The sequence below is a fragment of the Theobroma umbraticum genome, unplaced genomic scaffold, assembly GCF_002168275.2.
Source record: "Theobroma umbraticum cultivar Fairchild unplaced genomic scaffold, ASM216827v3 scaffold_12.0, whole genome shotgun sequence".
In the NCBI taxonomy this organism is placed as follows: domain Eukaryota; kingdom Viridiplantae; phylum Streptophyta; class Magnoliopsida; order Malvales; family Malvaceae; genus Theobroma; species Theobroma umbraticum.
Genome location: NW_018397272.1, coordinates 191,212 through 212,602, shown reverse-complemented (window position 1 = coordinate 212,602; position 21,391 = coordinate 191,212). Strand labels below are relative to the sequence as shown.

Below are 21,391 nucleotides of genomic sequence, written 5' to 3'. Positions count from 1 at the left end.
ATGCGTGGAGTGCTTAATATATTTTAGTAAAATTTTTTCCACATCTTAGGTGTGCCCCTACTCTATATATCTTAGATTGTTTTGAGTTGGACATGGAAATTAACTTGTCTCGTAACAAATACACAAGACATACGTGACCACCACAGCACCTACCAGCTCTAATAATCAAAGGACAAAAAAAAGAAAAAATTGATAGCACCTTGTGAGGTCTATCTTTTTTTCCTTTTTCATTTTAGGTTCCTTCAGATCCAGAAAAATTAAATTACATACCCAAAGATACAAGGCAAAGGAAGTTTCTCCTCATCCTTCCAAGCTTTGACTTTTCATTGTACTTTCTTTCTATGTCCCTCTCTCTACTTCAATCTATTGGTATTATCGCTTGATTTATGCCTAAGCTTCGTGGGTTTGTCTCCTTGTTTTGAACTTTTCAAGCTCATCTATTTGCTACCAGGCGATGAACACAACGATATTCAACAGGGAAAACTACATTTCCTCATTATTATTATTATAGAGATCGATGAAACCTGAAGCATGGCAAAGAAGAAAGCAGGAAGAAAGTTGTACAAGTTGCACTAAGCTTGTTATTACCGTTGCCATTTGCTTGCAGTTATTTTGGCATAGACATGATTTTCTTTAGGAGCTGTTAATGGATGACAAGAACCCAAAATCAAGTTCTGGGAGATTTCGGAAATGGTTCACGAGGAAGCACAAGCAACCAGATCCTTACTATCTGGATGAACTTTCAGGTTTTTTTTTTTTTTTGGATGAACTTTCAGGTTAAGCTTTCTTAGTTTCTCCTTTTTCACCCATAATTGGTTTTGCTTCTTTTCCTGTAAGCTTCTATATGTTTCTGGTTTTGACTGCTGAATTTTTGTTGCAGATGGAGGTGAAGATGAAGCGGATGATTTCATGGAGGATGTTTACGTTAGTTCGTTTGAGATGGATCCATGCACTTCAACCAATGAGTTAAGGTGAGTTTTCCAGGCTTAAATTGATAAGGAAAAAGGGTGAAGATGTTAACCACTTTTCCATGTTTCAGAATTTTTGTGGGAACTTGGAATGTTGCTGGAAGATCTCCTGTAGGCAGTTTAGCAGTTGATTTAGATGAGTGGCTAAAACCCCAGGATGGTGCTGATATCTATGTTCTCGGGTATGGAATTGTTCATGTAATGCTATATATATATATATAATCAAAAGAAAGTGTAAAACATTAGAACCTTTCAAACTGCAGATTTCAAGAGATTGTACCGTTGAAAACTCGAACCGTGATTGGAGCAGAAGATCCGACTGAAGCAACAAATTGGAACATGCTAATAGGGAGATCGCTTAACGAAAACTTTGGTTGCCCTTGGTTGACACCCATGTTGAATCCAATCCCAAGTGACAACTACCATTATGTGAAGATTCCTGCTTCTGACAGAAGAGCAAGTTTTAGTGGCATAAGTGATACTACTCTAATAAGAGGGATCAGGTCAAGAACTTCACGTCAGGAGCCGCCCTTGGCCGGGGTCGGGGGAAGCAAGTACAAGCTAATGGCAAGCAAGAAGATGGTGGGAGTTTTTATAAGTGTATGGATGAAGAAGGAATTGCTCAGGAAATACTGTGTTTCAAACGTGAAGGTCAGTTCAGTGGCTTGTGGAATCATGGGCTATCTGGGAAATAAAGGTTCAGTGTCAGTTAGCATGTCAGTCGAAGGAACCAGCTTTTGCTTTATTGCTGCTCACTTGGCTTCCGGGGAGAAGACAGGTGATGAGGGTCGAAGGAATCACCAGGTCTCCGAAATTTTTAGGCGAACTTCTTTTCCTCGGTCAGCCAAAGACGATGACAATCCTCACCCTCTCACCATCTTAGGGCATGAGTGAGTAATTCTTCCTTCTTAATTGTTCAAACAAACAACAGATTTGACCTATGGAGGAATGATATAGCAATCAGTAATCTAAATCTCTATAATCAGTTTAAAGTCCTAGAATCCAAAACTATTCTGAGGCTCCGTTTGGTAGACGAGGGAAATTTTTTTTTTTTTTTTTTACAGATAGCAATAATCCAAGTTTTTACCACATTTAACAGCCTTCAGTCTAACAAATTTCTACTACTAAATGGTCCTATAGCTATCAGTTTCTGAATTTCAAGGAGACTTCAGTGAGCATTTAATTTTTGACATGTTAAAATTTTATTAATGGTCCACACATTTCTTGTATCTAGTTTGTTTTCAGCAAAACTTTGTATGTTTCTAAAATGTTTTTACATTACACCTTTACAAAGTGATATGAAGTTTATGCTCATTAGTTGAACAGAAAATCCAAATTCATGAAATAAATTTTATCATTTTGTGGAGCAGTCAAATATTCTGGTTCGGCGATCTTAACTATAGGTTAGACTTGGGGGACAATTCAGCTAGGAATCTGATAAAGAAGCAAGACTGGAAAGCACTGCAGGAATTTGATCAGCTTCGAAGGCAACAAGAAGATGGAGGTGTGTTTCAAGGTTGGAGAGAGGGGAACATCGAATTTGCACCAACATATAAGTATTCTTCATCAAATTGCAATCGATACTCAGGTGGCCTTCCCAACAGATCAGGAGAGAAACAAAGGACTCCAGCATGGTATTGTGCAGTCAATACCATTTACAGAATCAAATTCTTATCGGTAAAATAGGCAATTAGGGCGTAGCCACTATATGTAAGGCTTGAATTTATGACAAACTTATTACCATGATGCATGTCTGTCGCAGGTGTGATAGAATTCTGTGGAATGGTAAAGGAGTGAAACTTTTATCCTACTTTCGCAGTGAGAGTAAGTTTTCTGATCATCGGCCAGTCTCTGCCCTATTCTCAACACATATAGAAGTCATGAATAATCCAAGATTTGTTGACAAGGACACCATTGTTCCTAACATTATGCCCCCAGAACAAATTGTAAGTTCTCTCATACTTACTCTAGGCTGTACCGCTATAGCACATTGGCCTTATTACTGCAGAGATAACTTTAGCATGTTTTTCCTACATATAATACTGGTATTTATAAAAGAACAGTTGAGCAAGTTTTGAGCTAAGTTTGTGAATGTGAAGCATTGTACATCATCATGGCATGATCATATTTTCATCACAGGGGACAAGCAGAAACGATGAAGAGGGAAAATCTACATTGCTATCTTTGATTGTAAAGGATACAGAAGCATCTTCAACACACGCGCAAAAACTATAGATAAACCATGTGAGAGTGGGTTCAGCAGGCCTTCAGCTAATAATTATCACTGCAGGCCGGCTTTGAGGAGGCACAATTATTTCGTAATCTTCTTTCTTTCTTTTTTTGGACAGGGTTAATGACTTGGTTATGAGTTAGATCCACATACGAAAACTAGTGTTTATAATTCAATAAATGTAAGTAAAATTGATCAAGAATTGAACATTGATTGAGAACTGAGATACATGTAACCTCTCATTCAGTATGATAAGAGATTTTTAAAAGAGAAGAACATTGGCATTTTTCTATTTAAATGTTGACAACAAGAAGCAGAAATGGATATTTATAAAATTTTGGCATGGAAAACACTTCAAACTATGGGCAAATTGTTTCTTACCTTCTGCACTGAATAGGAGGTACTATGTCTTTATCCCTTATTTTGACTTCAGGGCGTGGCCATACTATATAATCAAGTTCCATTATTGTATAGTTCCAAAAGTTCTCGTGCGAGTTTTATTTGATAACATCAACACTGTGGGTGAAATGTTAGCATGTAAAAGACTTACAACAGATCAGTTTGCCTCACTTTCCTGAAGAACTCTAGCCAAGGTCTCCACATTTTCCAGAAGGCAACTGGGACATATACATCTCTTCTGCAACTCCTCACCAAGGACAGCACATATCTTTTCCAGTTCAGAAGTCTGCTTATTTCCAGTCAAGGAGACATTTAACAGCTACTAGTTTTCATCACAAAAGATGTTAGCTGGAGCAGCACCTCCAAGAAAAAAAAGCAGAGATCATAAAAGCCAGCGCAAATATTCAATCTATACATCTTTGCCTAAACTGGCCTGTATTCAGATAAACATATTTTCCAGAAATGAAATGATCCAAAGTATAAATATCTTTTACATAACTAAGGCTTTAAGAATATATAATTGAATAAAAGATTTAAACATCTATTGGTTATTGGCTTCCAATATTTTGTTCTTTCAATCCCATTTTCTCTATAACGAAGTAGAAAATTAACCAGTGAAGAAAACAGCTAGTATTTAAACCAATAAACCAAATTTCTGCTTAGAAGGGTTAGTCACATGCAGAGAAATGCTCTGAGATAATTATTGTATGATTTATTAGCATAACATGCACAAGATATTATCTCTTTCACATCATACTTCTTTCTGATCAAGACTTTATGTTTAATTAGTGACGCTTCAATATGTATTTCCAAAGATAAATTTGATTAGGATATCTTGTCAACTCTTCTAATGCTTTTGCTTGTTGCATCAATGCCTCAATCAGACATGCCTTCCTTTCAATGTCAACCAACTCCAGTTGAACCTGCATGATTCTTGAACAACTTGATCACTCTCAGATTATTTTCTAGTAAAACTTTTGACAGGTATCTTTCCAACTCATGCTCTCACTGTGAGAGGGAAGAAATTTATAGAAGAATGAGCACTCAAGTAATTTCAGCAACCCAAGTTAAACAAATTTTGACAATGAATATTATTAGTAATATTTCTAATGTTTCTAGTGCACAGAAGACTAGTTACCTGCTTTTGGATGTTCTGTTCTGCAAGGTATTCTTCCTGTTCTTTAGCTATTTGAGAAACAACATGGGTAAACTGATCCTCAACAGTTCTTGCACCAATTGCAGTAATTTCCTTCTTTACAAATATATGGCCTGGCTCTGAAGCAAAAGTAAACGTTCCTTTAGTTTTTTATAACATGAAAAGAGAGGACAGGGAAAAAAGGAGGAGGTCAGAAGGTGGAGAGATCAATTACAATTTGAGACTCACTACTTGCTTTTTGGTTTGTAACATAATTCTGCAATGAAGACCTTACAGGTTTTTTTTTTTTCACAAGATAAATGTCTATCTCCAACATTGCTACTCTGTTCTTAATTAATTGCCAATATGAGCAATCTATATGAAGCATTTATTTTTTGACATAGCTGTCAAGACTAAATTTTTGGCTTAAGCTTATCTGGGATAAACTATTTCTAGAAAACAATCTTTTGGGCATCAAAATAGTTGAAGCAATTCGAAGTATAAATATTTAGATTTATGTAACTAACTTAAAAAGCTCATGAATCATAAAGGGGTGATCAAAATGTTATATTAGAAGGGGTGCATTGTCATGAAGTCATACATTTTACTATTTTAATTAAAAAAAAGGTACAACAAAGTCTGATGCCATTAACTAAGATCAGTACCAATGGAAAAAAATGAAAAAGGAGCATCTTTTAAGATAATCCAAAAAATTGAAGGATACAAAACAGAATGAATTTAAAGGCCAAAAAACCTGCTGTACTGCCAACGGTATACTGAAAATCAGAAGCTATTGTCTCTTGGAATTTCCTGAGTAACAAGTGATATTCAATAAATAAGTCATTTCCAAGGAGTAAGCAACAAGCGCACATGCCAAAACATATTAGAATCGTTGACTCACAGCAAATCACAAATCATCAAATATTGTTGAAAAGAATGAACAATCTAATAATAACGATCCCTTTAAGTCCCCAAATAATATTTTAGCTATTAGGTTCCCCTACCCTTGTTTTATAGCTTATCTTTACATACCGGATGCAATAGTGACAACTATTTCATAAGGATACTGGCATTTGCCTCAACTAATAGAGGCAATTAAAACTAAAATTACATACTGGTCATTGGTAAGATATACATTCAATACTGCAGATTTATATGAGAAAACAAAAAATATGATCACCCATTCATCAAACAGCTAGATCACAGCTATACCATATCTATGAAGAGAAGAATACAATATGCTTATGCAAAGGTTCAAATGATTTATGCACACCTTATCTTATCATTGAACTCAACCATTTCAGCAATAAACTCATCTCTGCATAATATTGACCAAGGCATAAAATCAGCGATGATTCTTCTTCTTCTTCTTTTTAAGAATAATAAAATGAAAATAGGTTATTTTTTTACCTTAATGTTGCTTCTTTATTCTTCACATAATGCATGCAAAATTTTCAGATAAAAATTTAATGCGTACAAAAACAAAAATTAATCATAATTTAGACAATCACAAATCTTAAAATTGAAGTTTTCAGTACCTTAAGCTCCTCTATTTCAGATCCAACTTTGAATATTTCATCTTGAATCAGAGCAATCCTGGCCTGCAAATGGTTTTAAAATTTTTTAAAAAAACCAATTTGAAACAAAATTAGTCAAATTTTTAAAAATGAATCGAAATCTAACGAACCTCTACTGCTCGAATCAAAGTTTCGTTCAAAGCTAATTCAACTTCGAAGCCTTTAAGCTCTTGCTCAGTTGCTTCTTTCAAACGTTTCACGTCTTTAAATTCCGAATTCGCTACTTCAAACTGTGATCGTAGCTCTTCGACTTGTTTCGTTAAGCTAGCCACTCTTCTCTCTGTACATGTCCACTCCAATACAAAACTCTCGTTTATTTGGCAACGAAAATACAGAAAAAGAAGTGAAAAAAGCTTTGAGTTGAATATTTTAATTTTGTTTCCGTTTCTTTTCCTACATTTTCTTGGAAATCAAACAGAAATATATTCAGAAATAATTACCTCCTTGAGATTTCTCATAAGCGAAGTCACGGATTAGAGAAAGGAGATTTTTTGATGGATCAATTCCCGCCATTTTGCCCTTTAGTCGTGTTAGTTTTAAGAAATTTGAAAAAATGGAGAGAGCATTTTGAAAAGTGACAGCTTAGCTGGCAAGCGGATAACACTTAATTGAAAACAGGATGGGGCTTAACGCGTCTCTCTTCGGGGCGGAATCGTGGGCTTGAGCTTGGGTCCAATATGGAAGCTTCATCAAGCTTGGGCCTAAGCCCGAAACCCAGTGTCATGCTTTGGTGTGCATAAAAGATGTTGGCAGTATTATTGAAACTTTATTATAAACAACATTGTTATTATTGTACAAAGATAACAAATTTAATTAATGACTATTTGATCAAAGAAGAATGGGCTGCCAAAAATGGAAATGAGTATAGCAACACTAAGATTTTATAAAAAGAAATTGCCAAGATACAGTTTTAGGGCGTTAAGGCTGTATGGGGTCAAAAATTATTGATTTCGGATAATCCGAATTGTGAAAAGCGGGTGCGTTGGCTAGTCTGAACAATAGCATTTGTCCATAATTAAGCATGCGGGACAAGCACAACACCAAAGTTGCATCCTCATCACACTCCTAACAAGCAAACCTTTTCAGGAATCTCATTATATGCTGTGAAAGCATGCAGCTAAATTTTTTTTTTCTTAGTTATCAGGAAAAGAAAAAGAAAGAAAAACTAGTGTTGGCGGTGAAAATGGGATGAACTTGTTAGTCACATCCCCGGAAGGGTAGAAATCAAGTCCATGTGATATGGTTCCTTTGCATTTTCACAGATTGTTTCACATCCCTGAATTGACAACTCAATCCACCCGGAACACCTGGGAACCCGACAAACGCCACTTGGGAGTTGCTTTTCTTGATTTTCTCTGGGTTGGGGCTGAATACTTTGTGTCTTGATCAAACCTTTTGCTCTTTGTGGAGAAATTAATGAAAGAAAGTGATGGAAGATGGTGACTTGTGCTGTTGTGTGCAATACTACACTGTGTTGAGATTTTTTTTCTCTCTTTTTTCATCACTTTTCCATTCCATCAGCTCAGCTGCATCAATCATGGCATACCTCACTTGACATTTATCCGGCTTTTGATTAGCGAAAACAATGTGATTTTTGCGTAATTGGCAGACCGTATGGAATATAATATGGAGAAATCAAAGCCCTTTTTCCTGTTGGATCCTTTAACTAGCTAGTGATATCAACTAGGGTGTACTTGCATTCATCTATGAGTGTGGATCAATCAATCTTTTTGTTTGCTTGAGAGCTAGTGAAAAAGATCCCCAAAAAAAAAAAAAAAGTGAAACGAAAACTACAGGACATGAGAAAAATCTATATATATATATGCCGTATTTTCAATGGGGAAGAATATTCATGATTCATTAGTGACAGTAGAAGCAAAAGTGAAGGCATTGCTTCCACTATTAAAAGTTCATTTGGATTTTGAAGATAACACATCGAATCCACCCACTTTATTGTGCTCAATGAGAACAACTTGCAGTCGCAGCTTTCAATCAGCCAACCTTTTCTTGTAAGAGCTTTTTGCATTACAAGTATTACAATATGCTTAAATTGCGAATCGCTACCAACTCACTCAGCTCCTAAAAACGATTTCATATTCTTGAGAATATATAAAGAGATTTTCTGTTCCAATATTACGTGTTGAAAATTAAGCGTCTTTGGCCTGCCTTAGTTCTGAGCTGAGGCACCTACTACTATGGCACAGATTCAAAGTTTAGAGGGAGTAAACTACTGTAACTGTTTGGAAAACTACGTATCTCTCTCTAAGCATTTGGAAGAAATACCATCTATACTCTTTTTGCAGAATTGATTTCATTCTAAGGCAGAACCACCAGGATCGTTGGTTGCATTATTTTCATATGAGTCACCACTATTAATACTTGACATAGGCCTAAGCCTAATGACAATTAGTCAAAAACTGTCTGGTATGCTGTGAGGTTCTGATTGATGTAATTAATTGATGGTGGGTGGAACTGACATAGTTTCATGTATCCATCCAAATTCTCCAATTTCCTTGTATGAATTGATGGTTGATACTTCCTCTAATGGTCGTATATATGACCTGATATTCTTATCCTTCATCATTAACCAATGCTGCAGCCAATAATTTAAGTACATCAAAACAGGGCAAGCACACACATATATATACATGTATGAATGTATGTATTCAGTCATCGGAGTTACTGCTCAACATGATGGCATCCTAACCTAGTATGTGCTGCAATTCTAGGTCACCGTAATCCCTTCTTGTTGGTTGCTCTAAGTTGAGTGTATGATTGGTGGTAGCACCAAGTGTAAGCATGGCCAAGTCTTATTTGATGTTTGTAATAATTATAGACTTCAAATGGCAACGTCTTGCAATTTTTTTTATCTTGAAAATTATAAACAGGTTGCAATGCTGCTGGATATTAAATATTAGTATATACAGGAGAAATGGCAGCAAATGGCATCTATGACTTTGTGGACCTGTTTTAGCACTCCAAGTAAAGTTTTGCTGAATGCTGATCTCCCCCATCTCTCTTTGAGAAGAGTGAATGATGCTGCTTCAATGTGATTCAGTTAAAGTGCTGGTAGGGGTCCCTTCCTGCTGCCCAAAGAAAGGGACAAGACTAGACTTAGCCATTGAGAGGCATATCTAAAGCTCCACCACCGCTTTTTTCACATTCCAGATCCGTAAGAACAGCTCCCTTGGCTTTTGGCAGAATCTTTTCCCATTTATAGGAAACCAGCATTTCTCTTGATTTCAGAAATGAAATGCAGAGCTTTCAAGATATCACTCACAACCACCATTTCCATTCCCCACCATCATCTCCACCACCACCACCATCAACAGTTTCCAAAACAACAAAAGAAGCTTTAACTTACAAATAGTACTTTCACATTTCTGTCCATAATTCATGCAGACAATTTGACCTTATCAGAACTTTTTTTTCTTGGAGGAACATGCCCCAATGACCCACCAAATAATGGATTCTCTACTGGACTAAACCAAACCAAGATTCCCATGTAAGCCCTAAGGTCCAATAAATATAAAATAAAAAGAAAGTTGGGCAGGTATTTATGATATAATTTTAGAAGTTTAATGAAATCATCCATCATTCTCCAAAGGGAAAATACTAGCTTTGGCCTTTTGAGAGTTTCAGCCACTTTAAAGCACATTAGGAGGTGAATTTGATGAAGTGGTGTTGCTTTTGTCATTAGCATGCATCTGCCTATTGGGATTTCTGGCTAACACCAACTGAAATTCTGATAACTACTAAATCAATCATGACCGACTTATATGACAAGCCAGAAGAAGACCAGGAAGGCTAGCTAATCAATCTGCTAATGATTTTTACAAAGAATGATGTCTTATTGATACATTTCCTTGATGCCATATGCCTTATAATTCAAAAGGATCCTCCCTTTCTCCAACGAAAGAAATCTCAGATGCTTAAATGTGCCGGTAAATCCAGCAAAAAGGAAATATCTTCACTACTTATTCAGGGAGCAGAAAATCCCCTCAAGTTGTTTCAACAAAGATGTCCGCTAGTTGAGCTCAGACAACAATAACAGGCAAACAGCTATTCTCCATAAGGAGCTGTAATATTTGATTGAATTTTTCTAAATGTATCATTGGGTTATTACATAAAAAATATTCTACATTTGATCATTAGTGCAAGGACCTCAATTCTATAAAACAATCCTATCTTGTAAGTGCTGATTGTGTCATAAAAGCAACGAGCTTAATATCTCAAATTGAGCATCTGTTCATAAATCTGTAGCAGCATGGGAGCAGCTATAGCCCATCTTGATTGACTACAAAATGCCCTGCCAATGATTTTTTTTTTAATTTATTTTCCTTGAGTTTTTCTTTTCCTTTTCAATAACAGAACAACTATGAAAATTAGTTGGAGACATTTGTGATGTCCAAAGTGGCATAAAGGCGTTGCTAATAATGATCTTCCTTTCCTAGTCAAGATCTTAAGTATATTGGAGAATTGATTGATTGTCTCAACTTTACCAAAATCATTTGATAGAGCTCTTAACCACGCTCCTGCTCTAGTAGCCCTGGAGTGTTTGGAGGGCTACTCTCGTGGCATATGCTCATTCATCAGTCATTAAAAGTTTAAAGAGTGCAGCATCTTTGGTCAAAAGATATGATGAGGGTTGCCACTTGGACTTAGCTCAAGTGGTAAGGGAGTGGTATTCTAATTTCGAGCTCTAATTAAAAGAAAAAGAAAACTAACAGAAGAATTGCCATATCAGGTAAAGTTTATGGCCGCTAACAAAGTGAAATCTACAACCTGCTGATATTATTAATCCATGGAAGATAGAATTCCTAGGAAATCTCCCAAGTTAAGACTAGCTACGTACCAAAAGTAAAAATTAGATTAATAATTAAGCTATTAATTGGTTTGCATAATCAAGTTATTTTTGTTTCTAAGCTTCCCAATCAATTAAATATGAAATTAAAAAAAAGAAACTATCATGTATCTTTCTGGGTATGTTATGAGATCATGCCTTGTAGCACCCGTCATTGTTTTTAATAATTCTTGGTGTATCATTATTGGCATCAAGTCACATCCTTGATAACTACCCTATATGTATATGTCTCTATATTTTAAGCTGAACTCTATCTATATCATTCATTTAAGTCTGGACAACCAAGATTCACTCTTTAATTATTGACATAACCCATTTTTTAAACCAATTGTTAATTAATGATTTCGTGTATATTCTTAACGTCAGGGCATACGTTAACCTAATTCTAGAATCAAAATGACTCTTTTAATTGGAGCTTTGTATCTATATATAATCTCTATTTGTACATATAATCTGGTGTTATGTATATTGTTTAACATCTCCATTTGTAATGGAATTAAAGAGGGTGTCTTTACAAACATTGGTAGAGCACTTAATTAAGACCTAAAATTAAAAGTTTCCTTCATAGTATAGATAATTCTATTCCCTACCAAATAGGAAAGATACCATTAATTAATTTAGATGATATACAGATGAGGAAATTTTGGCAACCATTTCCACAAATCAGATTAATATTCGATGTGCATTAAATAAAAAAAGGAAAGAAAATAAACATAATCTAAAAGTTTGCAGCACTAGCAAATCAGTTTAATTAGAGTGTTAATTAAAGTAGACTAATATTGAAAGGGAGAGAAGAATGAAATAAAAGAGAGAAATGAAAATGTACAGAAGAGGCAAGGGACCGACCATGCATGACGCGCTACTAGACTTCGTAATCATAAAACTATTCTTAATTAGTAAATAAGCAGATATTCTTTAATTAAACAAACTTTTAACATATATAATAGTCTTTAACTGCTTATTTACTTCGTCGGGTATCGTTAAATCAAGTCTTGACTGTTTTTAAATATTTATTTATCAATAAAGTGATAAAAAGAAAAAAAAATTATATATGATTTTAACTCATTGGTAAAAGAATTGATTTGAAGCAAAATCAAATTTCATATGATGTTAATTATTTATGAAGGTAATCTTGACTCAAAGCATGTTTATTTTCGTGATGGGTGGGTTCCTCTTTAATTTAAAAAAAAAAAGAAAAAATCCCAAAATTAGTTATGGATTAGGTTTGTGCTTACATGATACATCTAACTATAGATGATAAGTTTTTCTTGTGGGAAACGTGATATAAAACTGCTGGTTGATAGTTTTTGCATAACTTGACGTGCATCCAGTGAGCTACGAAACATATTAATTTTATATTAGCCTTGTGATCGTATGCAAGTACGTAATTCTCTTCCCTAATTTTCTCTCGAACCTCAACTTGAGTGATCAAGGAAGGAAATATCCACTACTTTTTTCTTTTTTTGGTTTGGAAGAAAATTGAAACCTAATTCAATATGGTATATTCTTTTTTTTGAAAAGATTTTTTTAAAATATTATTTATCTCAACACTCTAGTCGGTCTCATATTAATTTGATTAAAGTATTTCATTTATAAATAAATTGACTTACTTATAATTTGGTAGATCACATTTAATATGATTCTAATCTTATTCTCGTATAGATATTGTTCTTATTCAATATTATTGAGATTTTAATTTTGATTTTTTTGTAATGTCGTCATAACTTGATGATCAAATTTGGTTTCATATTAAAGAAGCATTTTTCCATTTTTATACTCACTATATTCACATACAAAGATTCAATCTTACAATTTTGGAGTTTCATAAATTGAGAAATAAAAGTCAACGAGGTATTAGATTATTGACATATAAAGTTCTCCATTATATATAATAAAATTCAATCCAATCTTTAAGTAAATTGGACATTCATGAAAACGATAGAGTCAGCTCATAAATAACTACCCATTCCTTGCGTATCAGCATTACACAAATTCCACAGCCTTGATATTAATTTTAATTAATATGCCACTACCATTTTCAATTTCATTAATTTTAATTAATTGGACATTCATATACTCCCCAGCCATTAATGTCATTAGTAAAATTAAATCATCATGAAATCGAAAACAAGAAAAATCAATAAGGTACAAGGCATAGGATGAAATTTTGGGGAACAAATTAAGTAGGCCACATTTCGAGTTATCTGAGGTAAGAGAAGACACCATCGACCCACAATCTCTTACAGTTAGTGCTCATAAAGACAGAATCGACATAACAAATTACACATGAGAAGGAAAAAGAAAAAGATGTTTTGTTTGGGGGGTAGTTGTAATGGTAATGGAGCTTATAAATTTATGAACATGGGAGAAGGAGCACATGTCCATTTCAAGAGAAATAAAAGGACGCATAGGCACATGGTTTGCCAAACCCATTAACTAGAATTGTAGAAAGCATTGATAGCAGCTGCCATGGATTTTCATTGAACCTCATATGAAGAAAAGAAGAAGAGAGAATTATGTGGAGAAAGGGTGTCTAGCTTTGGGAATCACCATTTTTACAAGGCTTTGATGTACTAATAGTATAAAGAAACTATATACTAACTATACGCTGTATCATTCAAAGTGTTTAAATTAATTTACGTGATATTATTTGATGATTTAATTATATATATAAAATAAATATTATCAGTATATCAAATATAAATATTTAAAACAATAATTTGATCAAAGTCACTTTCTATTTTTACTTTGATTATTTATGTATGACTTTAAAAGTGGAGCCGTATGTATGCATATGACTGGATAGCATCGAATTGAAATACAATTCATTACACGCATAGATCTCTCCAATCTCTTGAGACGTCTTGACCAAAAATAGATCAAAAAAAGAATTTCCTGAGCGTTTGCGTTCTTCCCAAGAAACTTCTACAGCTAGTCAATTGAAAGTTCAGTTTATACAAGTACAGGGCTATATTTCACGAAAGATAACAAGAAAAGTTATCTACAATAAGTATTGTATAGGATACCTATACAAGGAAGATAAGATTATCATTTACTAATTGAAATTCAAGCTCAATTGACTCTCTTAAATAGATCTAAAGTTTAAATCTTCTTATATATGAGTTTTCTTGCACATATGATAATTATTTATTGATTTGTTTGTTTGTTTGTTTTATTAAATTAATTTCTTATATATTTAATGTAATGAACATGTAATTAATTTCATTAAAAAAAATTCTGGTCTGCATTTTCTTAATTAAAACAAGAAAAATCCGATTTTGTAAGTTGAAAATTAGGAATAGAATTTAGGGTAGATACGACTATCCATTTCCTTTTCAATTATTAAATGAGAAATTGGTCACTTTAGGTGGTAAGTGGCAACGGCGGCATTTGTTGCTTTTGTGCATCCCCGTTCACTAGTCGTCATTAATGACGACATCAGATGAAACGATTAAAGTCAACCTTTTCAGTAAAGTCTCTTATGTTAATATCATAGGCCTGTCTAGATGTAGTAAAATAGAAAACAACCTTACGATCTACCAACCTCTTTAGTACTAGTATTTTTTTTCCCCCAACGAGCTTAATTTTCCTGTGGTTTTCACTAGCATTGTACCCCACAAAGAACACCTATATATACAAGACGTTTCCTATGTGTGTTCCTTAGCCAAAAACATCTCGCTGGCACTTTGTTTCCTCTCACTTGCCTTAAGAGACGACGCTATTTTGGAGGCAAGCAAATAGAAAAGAAAAAAAAAAAAAATTAACCCCCTCTTAGAACAAAATAAAGCCCCATATCCCAAGTGCTTTGAGAATCTTGGCGTTGTTTTGTTCTCCAAGATGGGTCATGAGAAGCAGAAAACTGGTTCAGCCAAGAAGGTGAATGGGTCTATAAAGTCCATTTTCATGCATGCGGACGGTGTAGATATGTGGTTGATGACTCTTGGCTTCATCGGAGCCATTGGTGATGGTTTGAGCACACCTCTTGTTTTGCTTGTTACAAGCAAGTTGATGAACAATCTTGGTGATGCATCAGCTTTCAGTGCAGACATGTTCACTCATAATATCCACAAGGTCTCTCTCTCTCTCTCTCTCTCTCTTCGCACAAACACACACATGCAAACGTGCTGACAGGCACGCCTACACAATCAGAAGCTAACTGCATTTGGGTTTGTGGGTGGCAGAATTCGGTGGCGTTGTTGTATTTGGCTTGTGGGTCATGGCTTGCTTGTTTTCTAGGTAGGTTTTTATATTCAATATTTTGTTTTCCAAGGACTAATTTTTTTTTTTTGGAAAGTTGTAATAATTCATTAAAGGGAGCAACCGATGGTTAAACTCCTGTCAAAAGTACTAACTAAATGGAGGATATTAAAGATTTTATTTATATATTAAATATTTTCCAGAGGGATTCTGCTGGTCAAGAACAGGTGAGAGGCAAGCAACAAGAATGAGAGCCAGATATTTAAAAGCCATCTTAAGACAAGATGTGGGATACTTTGATTTGCATGTTACAAGCACGGCTGAAGTTATCACAAGTGTTTCAAATGATAGTCTAGTAATCCAAGATGTTCTCAGTGAAAAGGTTTTTGCAAAATATTTGATGTAATTTCTTATTTAAAATAAGTATTACTTTTTAAAAAAGCTAATGGCATGCATATTGATTTTATGCAGGTGCCAAATTTTCTGATGAATGTTGCAATATTTGTAGGGTGCTACGTGGTAGCATTTATAATGCTATGGAGACTAGCAATAGTGGGATTTCCTTTTGCTGTTCTTTTAGTGATTCCCGGTCTTATGTATGGAAGGGGTTTGATAGGAATAGCTAGAAAGATAAGGGAGGAATACAATAAAGCTGGTACAATAGCAGAACAGGCAATCTCTTCTATAAGAACCGTTTATTCCTTTGTTGGTGAAAACAAGACCATTGCAGAATTCTCTGCAGCTTTACAAGGTTCTTTGAAGTTGGGGTTGAGGCAGGGTTTGGCTAAAGGTCTGGCAATTGGAAGCAATGGGGTGGTTTTTGCTACTTGGTCTTTCATGTCTTACTATGGCAGCAGGATGGTCATGTATCATGGTGCTCCAGGAGGGACAGTTTTCATTGTTGGTGCAGCCATTGCCATGGGAGGCCTGTAAATTCCTTTAAGCTTTTGTACATTGAATTATTTTATGGTTTATAAAAGAAGCAAATTCAAACATGTAACTTCTATTGCTTTTGCCGATCACCAGGTCATTGGGGGCTAGCTTGTCCAACCTGAAGTATTTCTCTGAAGCATGTTCAGCAGGAGAACGTATAATAGAAGTGATAAAAAGAGTCCCCAAGATTGATTCATACAATTTGGAAGGTGAAATCTGGGACAAAGTTCCAGGAGCAGTAGAATTCAGGCATGTTGAATTTGCATATCCATCAAGGCCAGAAAGCATGATTTTCAAAGATTTTTGCCTCAACATTCCAGCTGGAAAGACTGTGGCATTGGTGGGAGGTAGTGGCTCGGGGAAATCCACAGTAATAGCACTACTGCAAAGGTTTTATGACCCACTAGGGGGAGAGATACTCCTTGATGGGATTGCAATAGAAAAGTTGCAGCTCAATTGGTTAAGGTCACAGATGGGTTTGGTGAGTCAGGAGCCAGCACTTTTTGCTACCACCATAAAGGAGAACATACTTTTTGGCAAGGAAGATGCTAGCATGGAAGAGGTTGTTGAAGCTGCCAAAGCCTCAAATGCCCACAATTTCATATGCCAGTTACCACAGGGTTATGATACTCAGGTTAGCCCTTGTCTTTTAGCATGACACAGCAGCAAACCTTTAACATCCACAAAAACAAAAGTATATCTCAGCATCATTATTTCCATGCTTAAATTAATGAAAAAGGCACATCTTAGAACATTGAAAATTCAAACAACTAGAATTTGAAACATATTTCATTTTTGTTACTACGATGAACAAAATTAAAACTTGTTAAATTTCTGTAAGAGTTTAGCTCATAAAACCCTGATCACCTTTCTCCCTCTTAAAAGAACATTAGCTGGGCCAACGGCTCATGTTCCTACTCAAATTTGGGAGCAAAAAAATAGCATCACCAGATATTTATGTTTTCCATATGTGAATCATAGATGATAGCCTTGTAAAATATTCAAAGTAATGATAGGGATGAGCGTATTCAAGTCACAATGTCATGCCCTCTGTTGTTCATTTATGTTGTATTTTGTTCTTGTCATGTTGATTGAACGGTAATTTGGTCCCCCATCGAACCTAGCCCTTCTCTACTAGTTGCAATTTCTTCCCCACTCCTTAAAATGAGCACCTATGCTACTTTCTTCTAACAAATAATTTGTCAACAAATTCTTTTGCATCTGGGGTTCAAGAACGTAATAAAAGTTCTGGATCTTCCTTTACTAGTTCCTATCATTATCTCTTTTGTTATACCATATTAAGAAAGAGTTGAAGCAGAGAATTGCATTCATTAGAGAAATAAACAGATTCTTATCTTGTCCATAAGTTACGTAGCTAATAATCAAATGTTTAAACCAATGTTTTGAATTATTTGGACTTGCTAAATAGTAAAAATTTCTTCAACAGGTTGGTGAAAGAGGGGTCCAAATGTCAGGTGGACAAAAGCAAAGAATTGCTATAGCAAGAGCAATAATCAAAGCACCCCAAATCCTTCTCCTAGATGAGGCAACAAGTGCACTCGACGCAGAATCTGAACGAGTTGTACAAGAAGCAATAGACCAGGCTGCCATTGGCCGTACTTCCATAATAATTGCCCACCGCCTCTCCACCATTCGTAATGCTGACCTTATAGCAGTGGTCCAAAATGGCCAGGTTTTGGAAACTGGATCACATGATGCGTTGATAGAAAATGAAAATGGTCACTATACTTCATTGGTCCATCTTCAGCAAACAGAGAAAGAAAGGTTCCCCGAAGAAGTTAACCCAAATTCATCTACTTATGCTTCATCTTTAACATCAAATGTGGACGTTAGCAGCATAAGTAGTCGTAGACTTTCATTGGTTAGTCGGTCTAGTTCTGCCAGTTCATTTATTCAAAATCGTGCTTCACTAGCTAGACAATCTGCAGGGGCAAACCAAAAATTGCCAATGCCATCTTTCAGAAGATTGTTGGCATTGAACTTACCAGAATGGAGACAGGCAATATTGGGGTGTTTAAGTGCAATCCTATTTGGTGCAGTTCAACCTGTTTATGCATTCTCACTAGGATCTATGGTATCAGTGTATTTTTTGACTGATCATGATGAGATTAAGGAGAAGACTAAGATTTATGCTTTATGCTTTCTCGGGTTGTCGGTGTTTTCGTTGCTGATAAATGTTGGTCAACATTATAATTTTGCATACATGGGAGAGTACTTGACAAAGAGGATCAGAGAAAGGATGCTTTCAAAGGTACTCACATTTGAGGTTGGCTGGTATGATCAAGATGAGAATTCAAGTGGTGCCATCTGCTCTAGACTTGCCAAGGATGCCAATGTGGTATGTACCTTCTTATAATTCTAATCTGCTAAAAAGAAAATCTTGCTTATCCAATTTACAACTAATGTCATCCCTAGTTGTAAATTGAGAATAGATGAAAAGTTTATACATTTTTTTTAATATCTAGGTCTACTTTATTAAACAATTAGTATCTGCTAAGCTCTGATTACGTTGAGTTTTCCATCTTGTGTCAATGATTTTGGAAGATCAATAATTTATGATTATCATATATGGATTTAAGAGACAATAAGCCGGTAATCTAATCCGAACTAGATTGTGGTTGTTAACCTTGAGTGCTTAATAGTTTTCTTTTTGTTTCGGCAGGTGAGATCTCTGGTGGGTGACAGAATGGCCCTAATTGTGCAAACCATTTCAGCGGTAACTATAGCTTGCACCATGGGCCTGGTCCTAGCTTGGAGGCTTGCGCTTGTCATGATAGCAGTGCAACCCATTATCATTGTTTGTTTCTACACAAGACGTGTCCTGCTTAAAAGCATGTCCCAAAAGGCTATCAAAGCCCAAGACGAAAGTAGCAAGCTGGCTGCTGAGGCAGTTTCCAACCTCCGAACCATCACTGCCTTCTCATCCCAAGATAGAATCTTGAAAATGCTCGAAAAGGCCCAAGAAGGCCCAAGAAGAGAGAGCATCCGTCAATCGTGGTTTGCCGGTATTGGACTTGGCACATCTCAGAGCCTAACAACATGCACTTGGGCCTTAGACTTTTGGTATGGTGGCAAACTTATCTCTCATGGCTACATCACTGCAAAGGCTTTGTTTGAGACCTTCATGATCTTAGTAAGCACTGGTCGTGTAATAGCCGACGCGGGAAGCATGACTACTGACCTTGCCAAGGGCTCGGATGCAGTTGGATCAGTTTTTGCTGTATTGGATCGATACACAAATATTGAGCCCGAAGACCCCGAAGGTTACAAGCCAGAAAAGATAATAGGCCACGTGGAACTTCGTGACATAGACTTTGCATACCCGGCCAGGTCCGATGTTGTGATCTTTAGAGGTTTCTCACTCAAAATTGAAGCAAGTAAATCAACTGCATTGGTTGGACAAAGTGGGTCTGGTAAATCAACAATCATTGGATTAATTGAGAGATTTTATGACCCTCTGGAGGGTGAAGTGACAGTTGATGGCAGAGATATAAGATCATATCACCTTAAGTCACTAAGGAAACACATTGCACTTGTTAGCCAAGAGCCCACATTATTTGGTGGCACCATCAGAGAAAACATTGCATATGGAGCGTCTGATAAGATGGATGAATCAGAAATTGTGGAGGCTGCTAGAGCAGCCAATGCCCATGACTTTATTTCAGGGTTAAAAGATGGGTATGAGACATGGTGTGGAGATAAAGGAGTGCAACTATCTGGGGGCCAAAAACAACGCATTGCAATTGCTAGGGCCATATTGAAAAATCCAGCAATTTTGCTTTTAGATGAGGCTACCAATGCGCTTGATAGCCAATCAGAGAAAGCTGTGCAAGATGCACTCGAGAGAGTTATGGTGGGGAGGACCAGTGTGGTTGTGGCTCATAGGTTAAGCACCATTCAAAATTGTGACCAAATTGCTGTGTTGGATAGAGGCAAGGTTGTGGAGAAAGGGTCCCATCAATCTTTGCTGGCCAAGGGACCCATAGGTGCTTATTTCTCATTGGTTAGCCTCCAAAGGAGACCCCCCAACTCGACTCACACAATCAACTAAACTACTTACCTTTAGATCTTAGATTAGGCTTTTTTCTGGTTGCCATCTTAATTTGATGGTGAAAGGCCTAAACTTCTTTACGATACTCTTTTCCAACTTTTCCTTCTCCTTCCCTTGTGTCCATCCACTTTCAGTAAAGATGTTGAAAGGGTTATGGTAACCTTTCTATAATATGAGCTTTTCATTTTTCCAACTGTAATAATAAATGCTTACTTTTATGTGTAAATGTATAAAGCAAAACTAGAGAAGTGAGATATTAGCATGCTTTGCCAATAAATGGTACCATTGATTATATATTCCCTCTTCGATTAAGCATCTACATCTCTTTGTTACTATTTTATTCTGGTTTTCTAATGCAAGTAAAATAAAAATTTTAAAAGTAGTAAGCTTTTGTTATAAAAGACCCAAAACTGAATAACGGAAGCAAATTTATGACATGCAGCAACATAAAAAACCCAAGAAACAGACTAGAACAATAGCTCATGAAACCTACAAATTATAGATACACTAACATAGTATTGCAAGGACCATAAAAAAACAATAGCATATTAATGCCCCCGTAGTCTACACCATACAAAGAACCTATCAGTCAGAACCACCTTGAATTTAGCAAGGAATCCACCAAGATGTTTGCTTTCCAGAGAGTGCGAACGAAATCAACATCCCCAATGAGTTTGCCAAGATTATCAATCTCGTTAAAGATATTTCACTTATCCCATAACTGTTGTGATCCAATTTGTGCAAGGATCTACATGGTTATAACATACTAAATCTAAACAAGCTTAAACCTGACTCATCCATTACGATCATTAATCAAAATATCAGAGACGCATCTCACACATATATATATATATATATATATGTATATACATATTAAATTGAAATATTTTGTAAACAACATTCATCATCTTCAAAACACTCCATAATAATTGTACATAATTAACTCCATAATTCTTGAATACATAATTTAATCAACAGCCCTTGACCTTGCCTTACCTTGGCAAAACATAAAAATT

The 21,391-nt window shown here is 35.7% G+C and overlaps 3 protein-coding genes across 5 annotated transcripts; 2 read left to right on the top strand and 1 right to left on the bottom strand.

The window, feature by feature from the left end:
- The first annotated feature begins 262 nt into the window (after positions 1 to 262).
- Positions 263 to 3,347, top strand: LOC110426796 (type I inositol polyphosphate 5-phosphatase 8-like). Of its 2 annotated transcripts, none has more exons than XM_021442106.2 (7): positions 263 to 746; positions 881 to 971; positions 1,040 to 1,150; positions 1,232 to 1,858; positions 2,372 to 2,602; positions 2,731 to 2,914; positions 3,108 to 3,347. In XM_021442106.2, exons 1-7 carry the CDS (start codon positions 647 to 649, stop codon positions 3,201 to 3,203), a joined length of 1,440 nt encoding a protein of 479 aa, XP_021297781.1. In that variant the 5' UTR covers positions 263 to 646; the 3' UTR covers positions 3,204 to 3,347. The 2 variants fall into 2 exon arrangements, with proteins under 2 accessions (XP_021297781.1, XP_021297780.1); XM_021442105.2 differs by having other exon boundaries at positions 265 to 746; positions 2,339 to 2,602; positions 3,108 to 3,341.
- A 195-nt stretch (positions 3,348 to 3,542) lies between these two features.
- On the bottom strand, positions 3,543 to 6,871 carry LOC110426797 (spindle assembly checkpoint component). 2 transcript variants are annotated; one of them, XM_021442107.2, is made up of 9 exons: positions 6,750 to 6,871; positions 6,420 to 6,589; positions 6,271 to 6,333; positions 6,143 to 6,162; positions 6,006 to 6,050; positions 5,487 to 5,542; positions 4,736 to 4,872; positions 4,432 to 4,520; positions 3,543 to 3,887 (listed from the first exon to the last, which is right to left on the bottom strand). In XM_021442107.2, exons 1-9 carry the CDS (start codon positions 6,820 to 6,822, stop codon positions 3,755 to 3,757), a joined length of 786 nt encoding a protein of 261 aa, XP_021297782.1. In that variant the 5' UTR covers positions 6,823 to 6,871; the 3' UTR covers positions 3,543 to 3,754. The 2 variants fall into 2 exon arrangements, with proteins under 2 accessions (XP_021297782.1, XP_089641473.1); XM_089785347.1 differs by lacking the exon at positions 3,543 to 3,887 and having other exon boundaries at positions 4,488 to 4,530.
- A 7,974-nt stretch (positions 6,872 to 14,845) lies between these two features.
- On the top strand, positions 14,846 to 20,601 carry LOC110426651 (ABC transporter B family member 15-like). The gene is made up of 7 exons (XM_021441924.2): positions 14,846 to 15,244; positions 15,355 to 15,409; positions 15,574 to 15,752; positions 15,842 to 16,299; positions 16,397 to 16,937; positions 17,751 to 18,662; positions 18,987 to 20,601. Exons 1-7 carry the CDS (start codon positions 15,011 to 15,013, stop codon positions 20,373 to 20,375), a joined length of 3,768 nt encoding a protein of 1,255 aa, XP_021297599.1. The 5' UTR covers positions 14,846 to 15,010; the 3' UTR covers positions 20,376 to 20,601.
- The last annotated feature ends 790 nt before the right edge of the window (positions 20,602 to 21,391 follow it).

Bases quoted from the DNA above. Each gene is read 5' to 3' on its own strand.
- LOC110426796 (XM_021442105.2), top strand. From the start codon at position 647: ATGGATGACAAGAACCCAAAATCAAGTTCTGGGAGATTTCGGAAATGG. The intron at 1,151-1,231 runs GTATGGAATTGT...TTCAAACTGCAG, and splicing joins GCTGATATCTATGTTCTCGG to ATTTCAAGAGATTGTACCGT. The intron at 2,603-2,730 runs GTATTGTGCAGT...TGTCTGTCGCAG, and splicing joins AAACAAAGGACTCCAGCATG to GTGTGATAGAATTCTGTGGA.
- LOC110426797 (XM_021442107.2), bottom strand. From the start codon at position 6,822: ATGGCGGGAATTGATCCATCAAAAAATCTCCTTTCTCTAATCCGTGAC. The intron at 5,543-6,005 runs GTGTGCATAAAT...CTTGTTACTCAG, and splicing joins GAGTTCAATGATAAGATAAG to GAAATTCCAAGAGACAATAG. The intron at 4,873-5,486 runs GTTTTTTGGCCT...CTTTTGCTTCAG, and splicing joins TACCGTTGGCAGTACAGCAG to AGCCAGGCCATATATTTGTA.
- LOC110426651 (XM_021441924.2), top strand. From the start codon at position 15,011: ATGGGTCATGAGAAGCAGAAAACTGGTTCAGCCAAGAAGGTGAATGGG. The intron at 15,410-15,573 runs GTAGGTTTTTAT...AATATTTTCCAG, and splicing joins ATGGCTTGCTTGTTTTCTAG to AGGGATTCTGCTGGTCAAGA. The intron at 18,663-18,986 runs GTATGTACCTTC...TTGTTTCGGCAG, and splicing joins TTGCCAAGGATGCCAATGTG to GTGAGATCTCTGGTGGGTGA.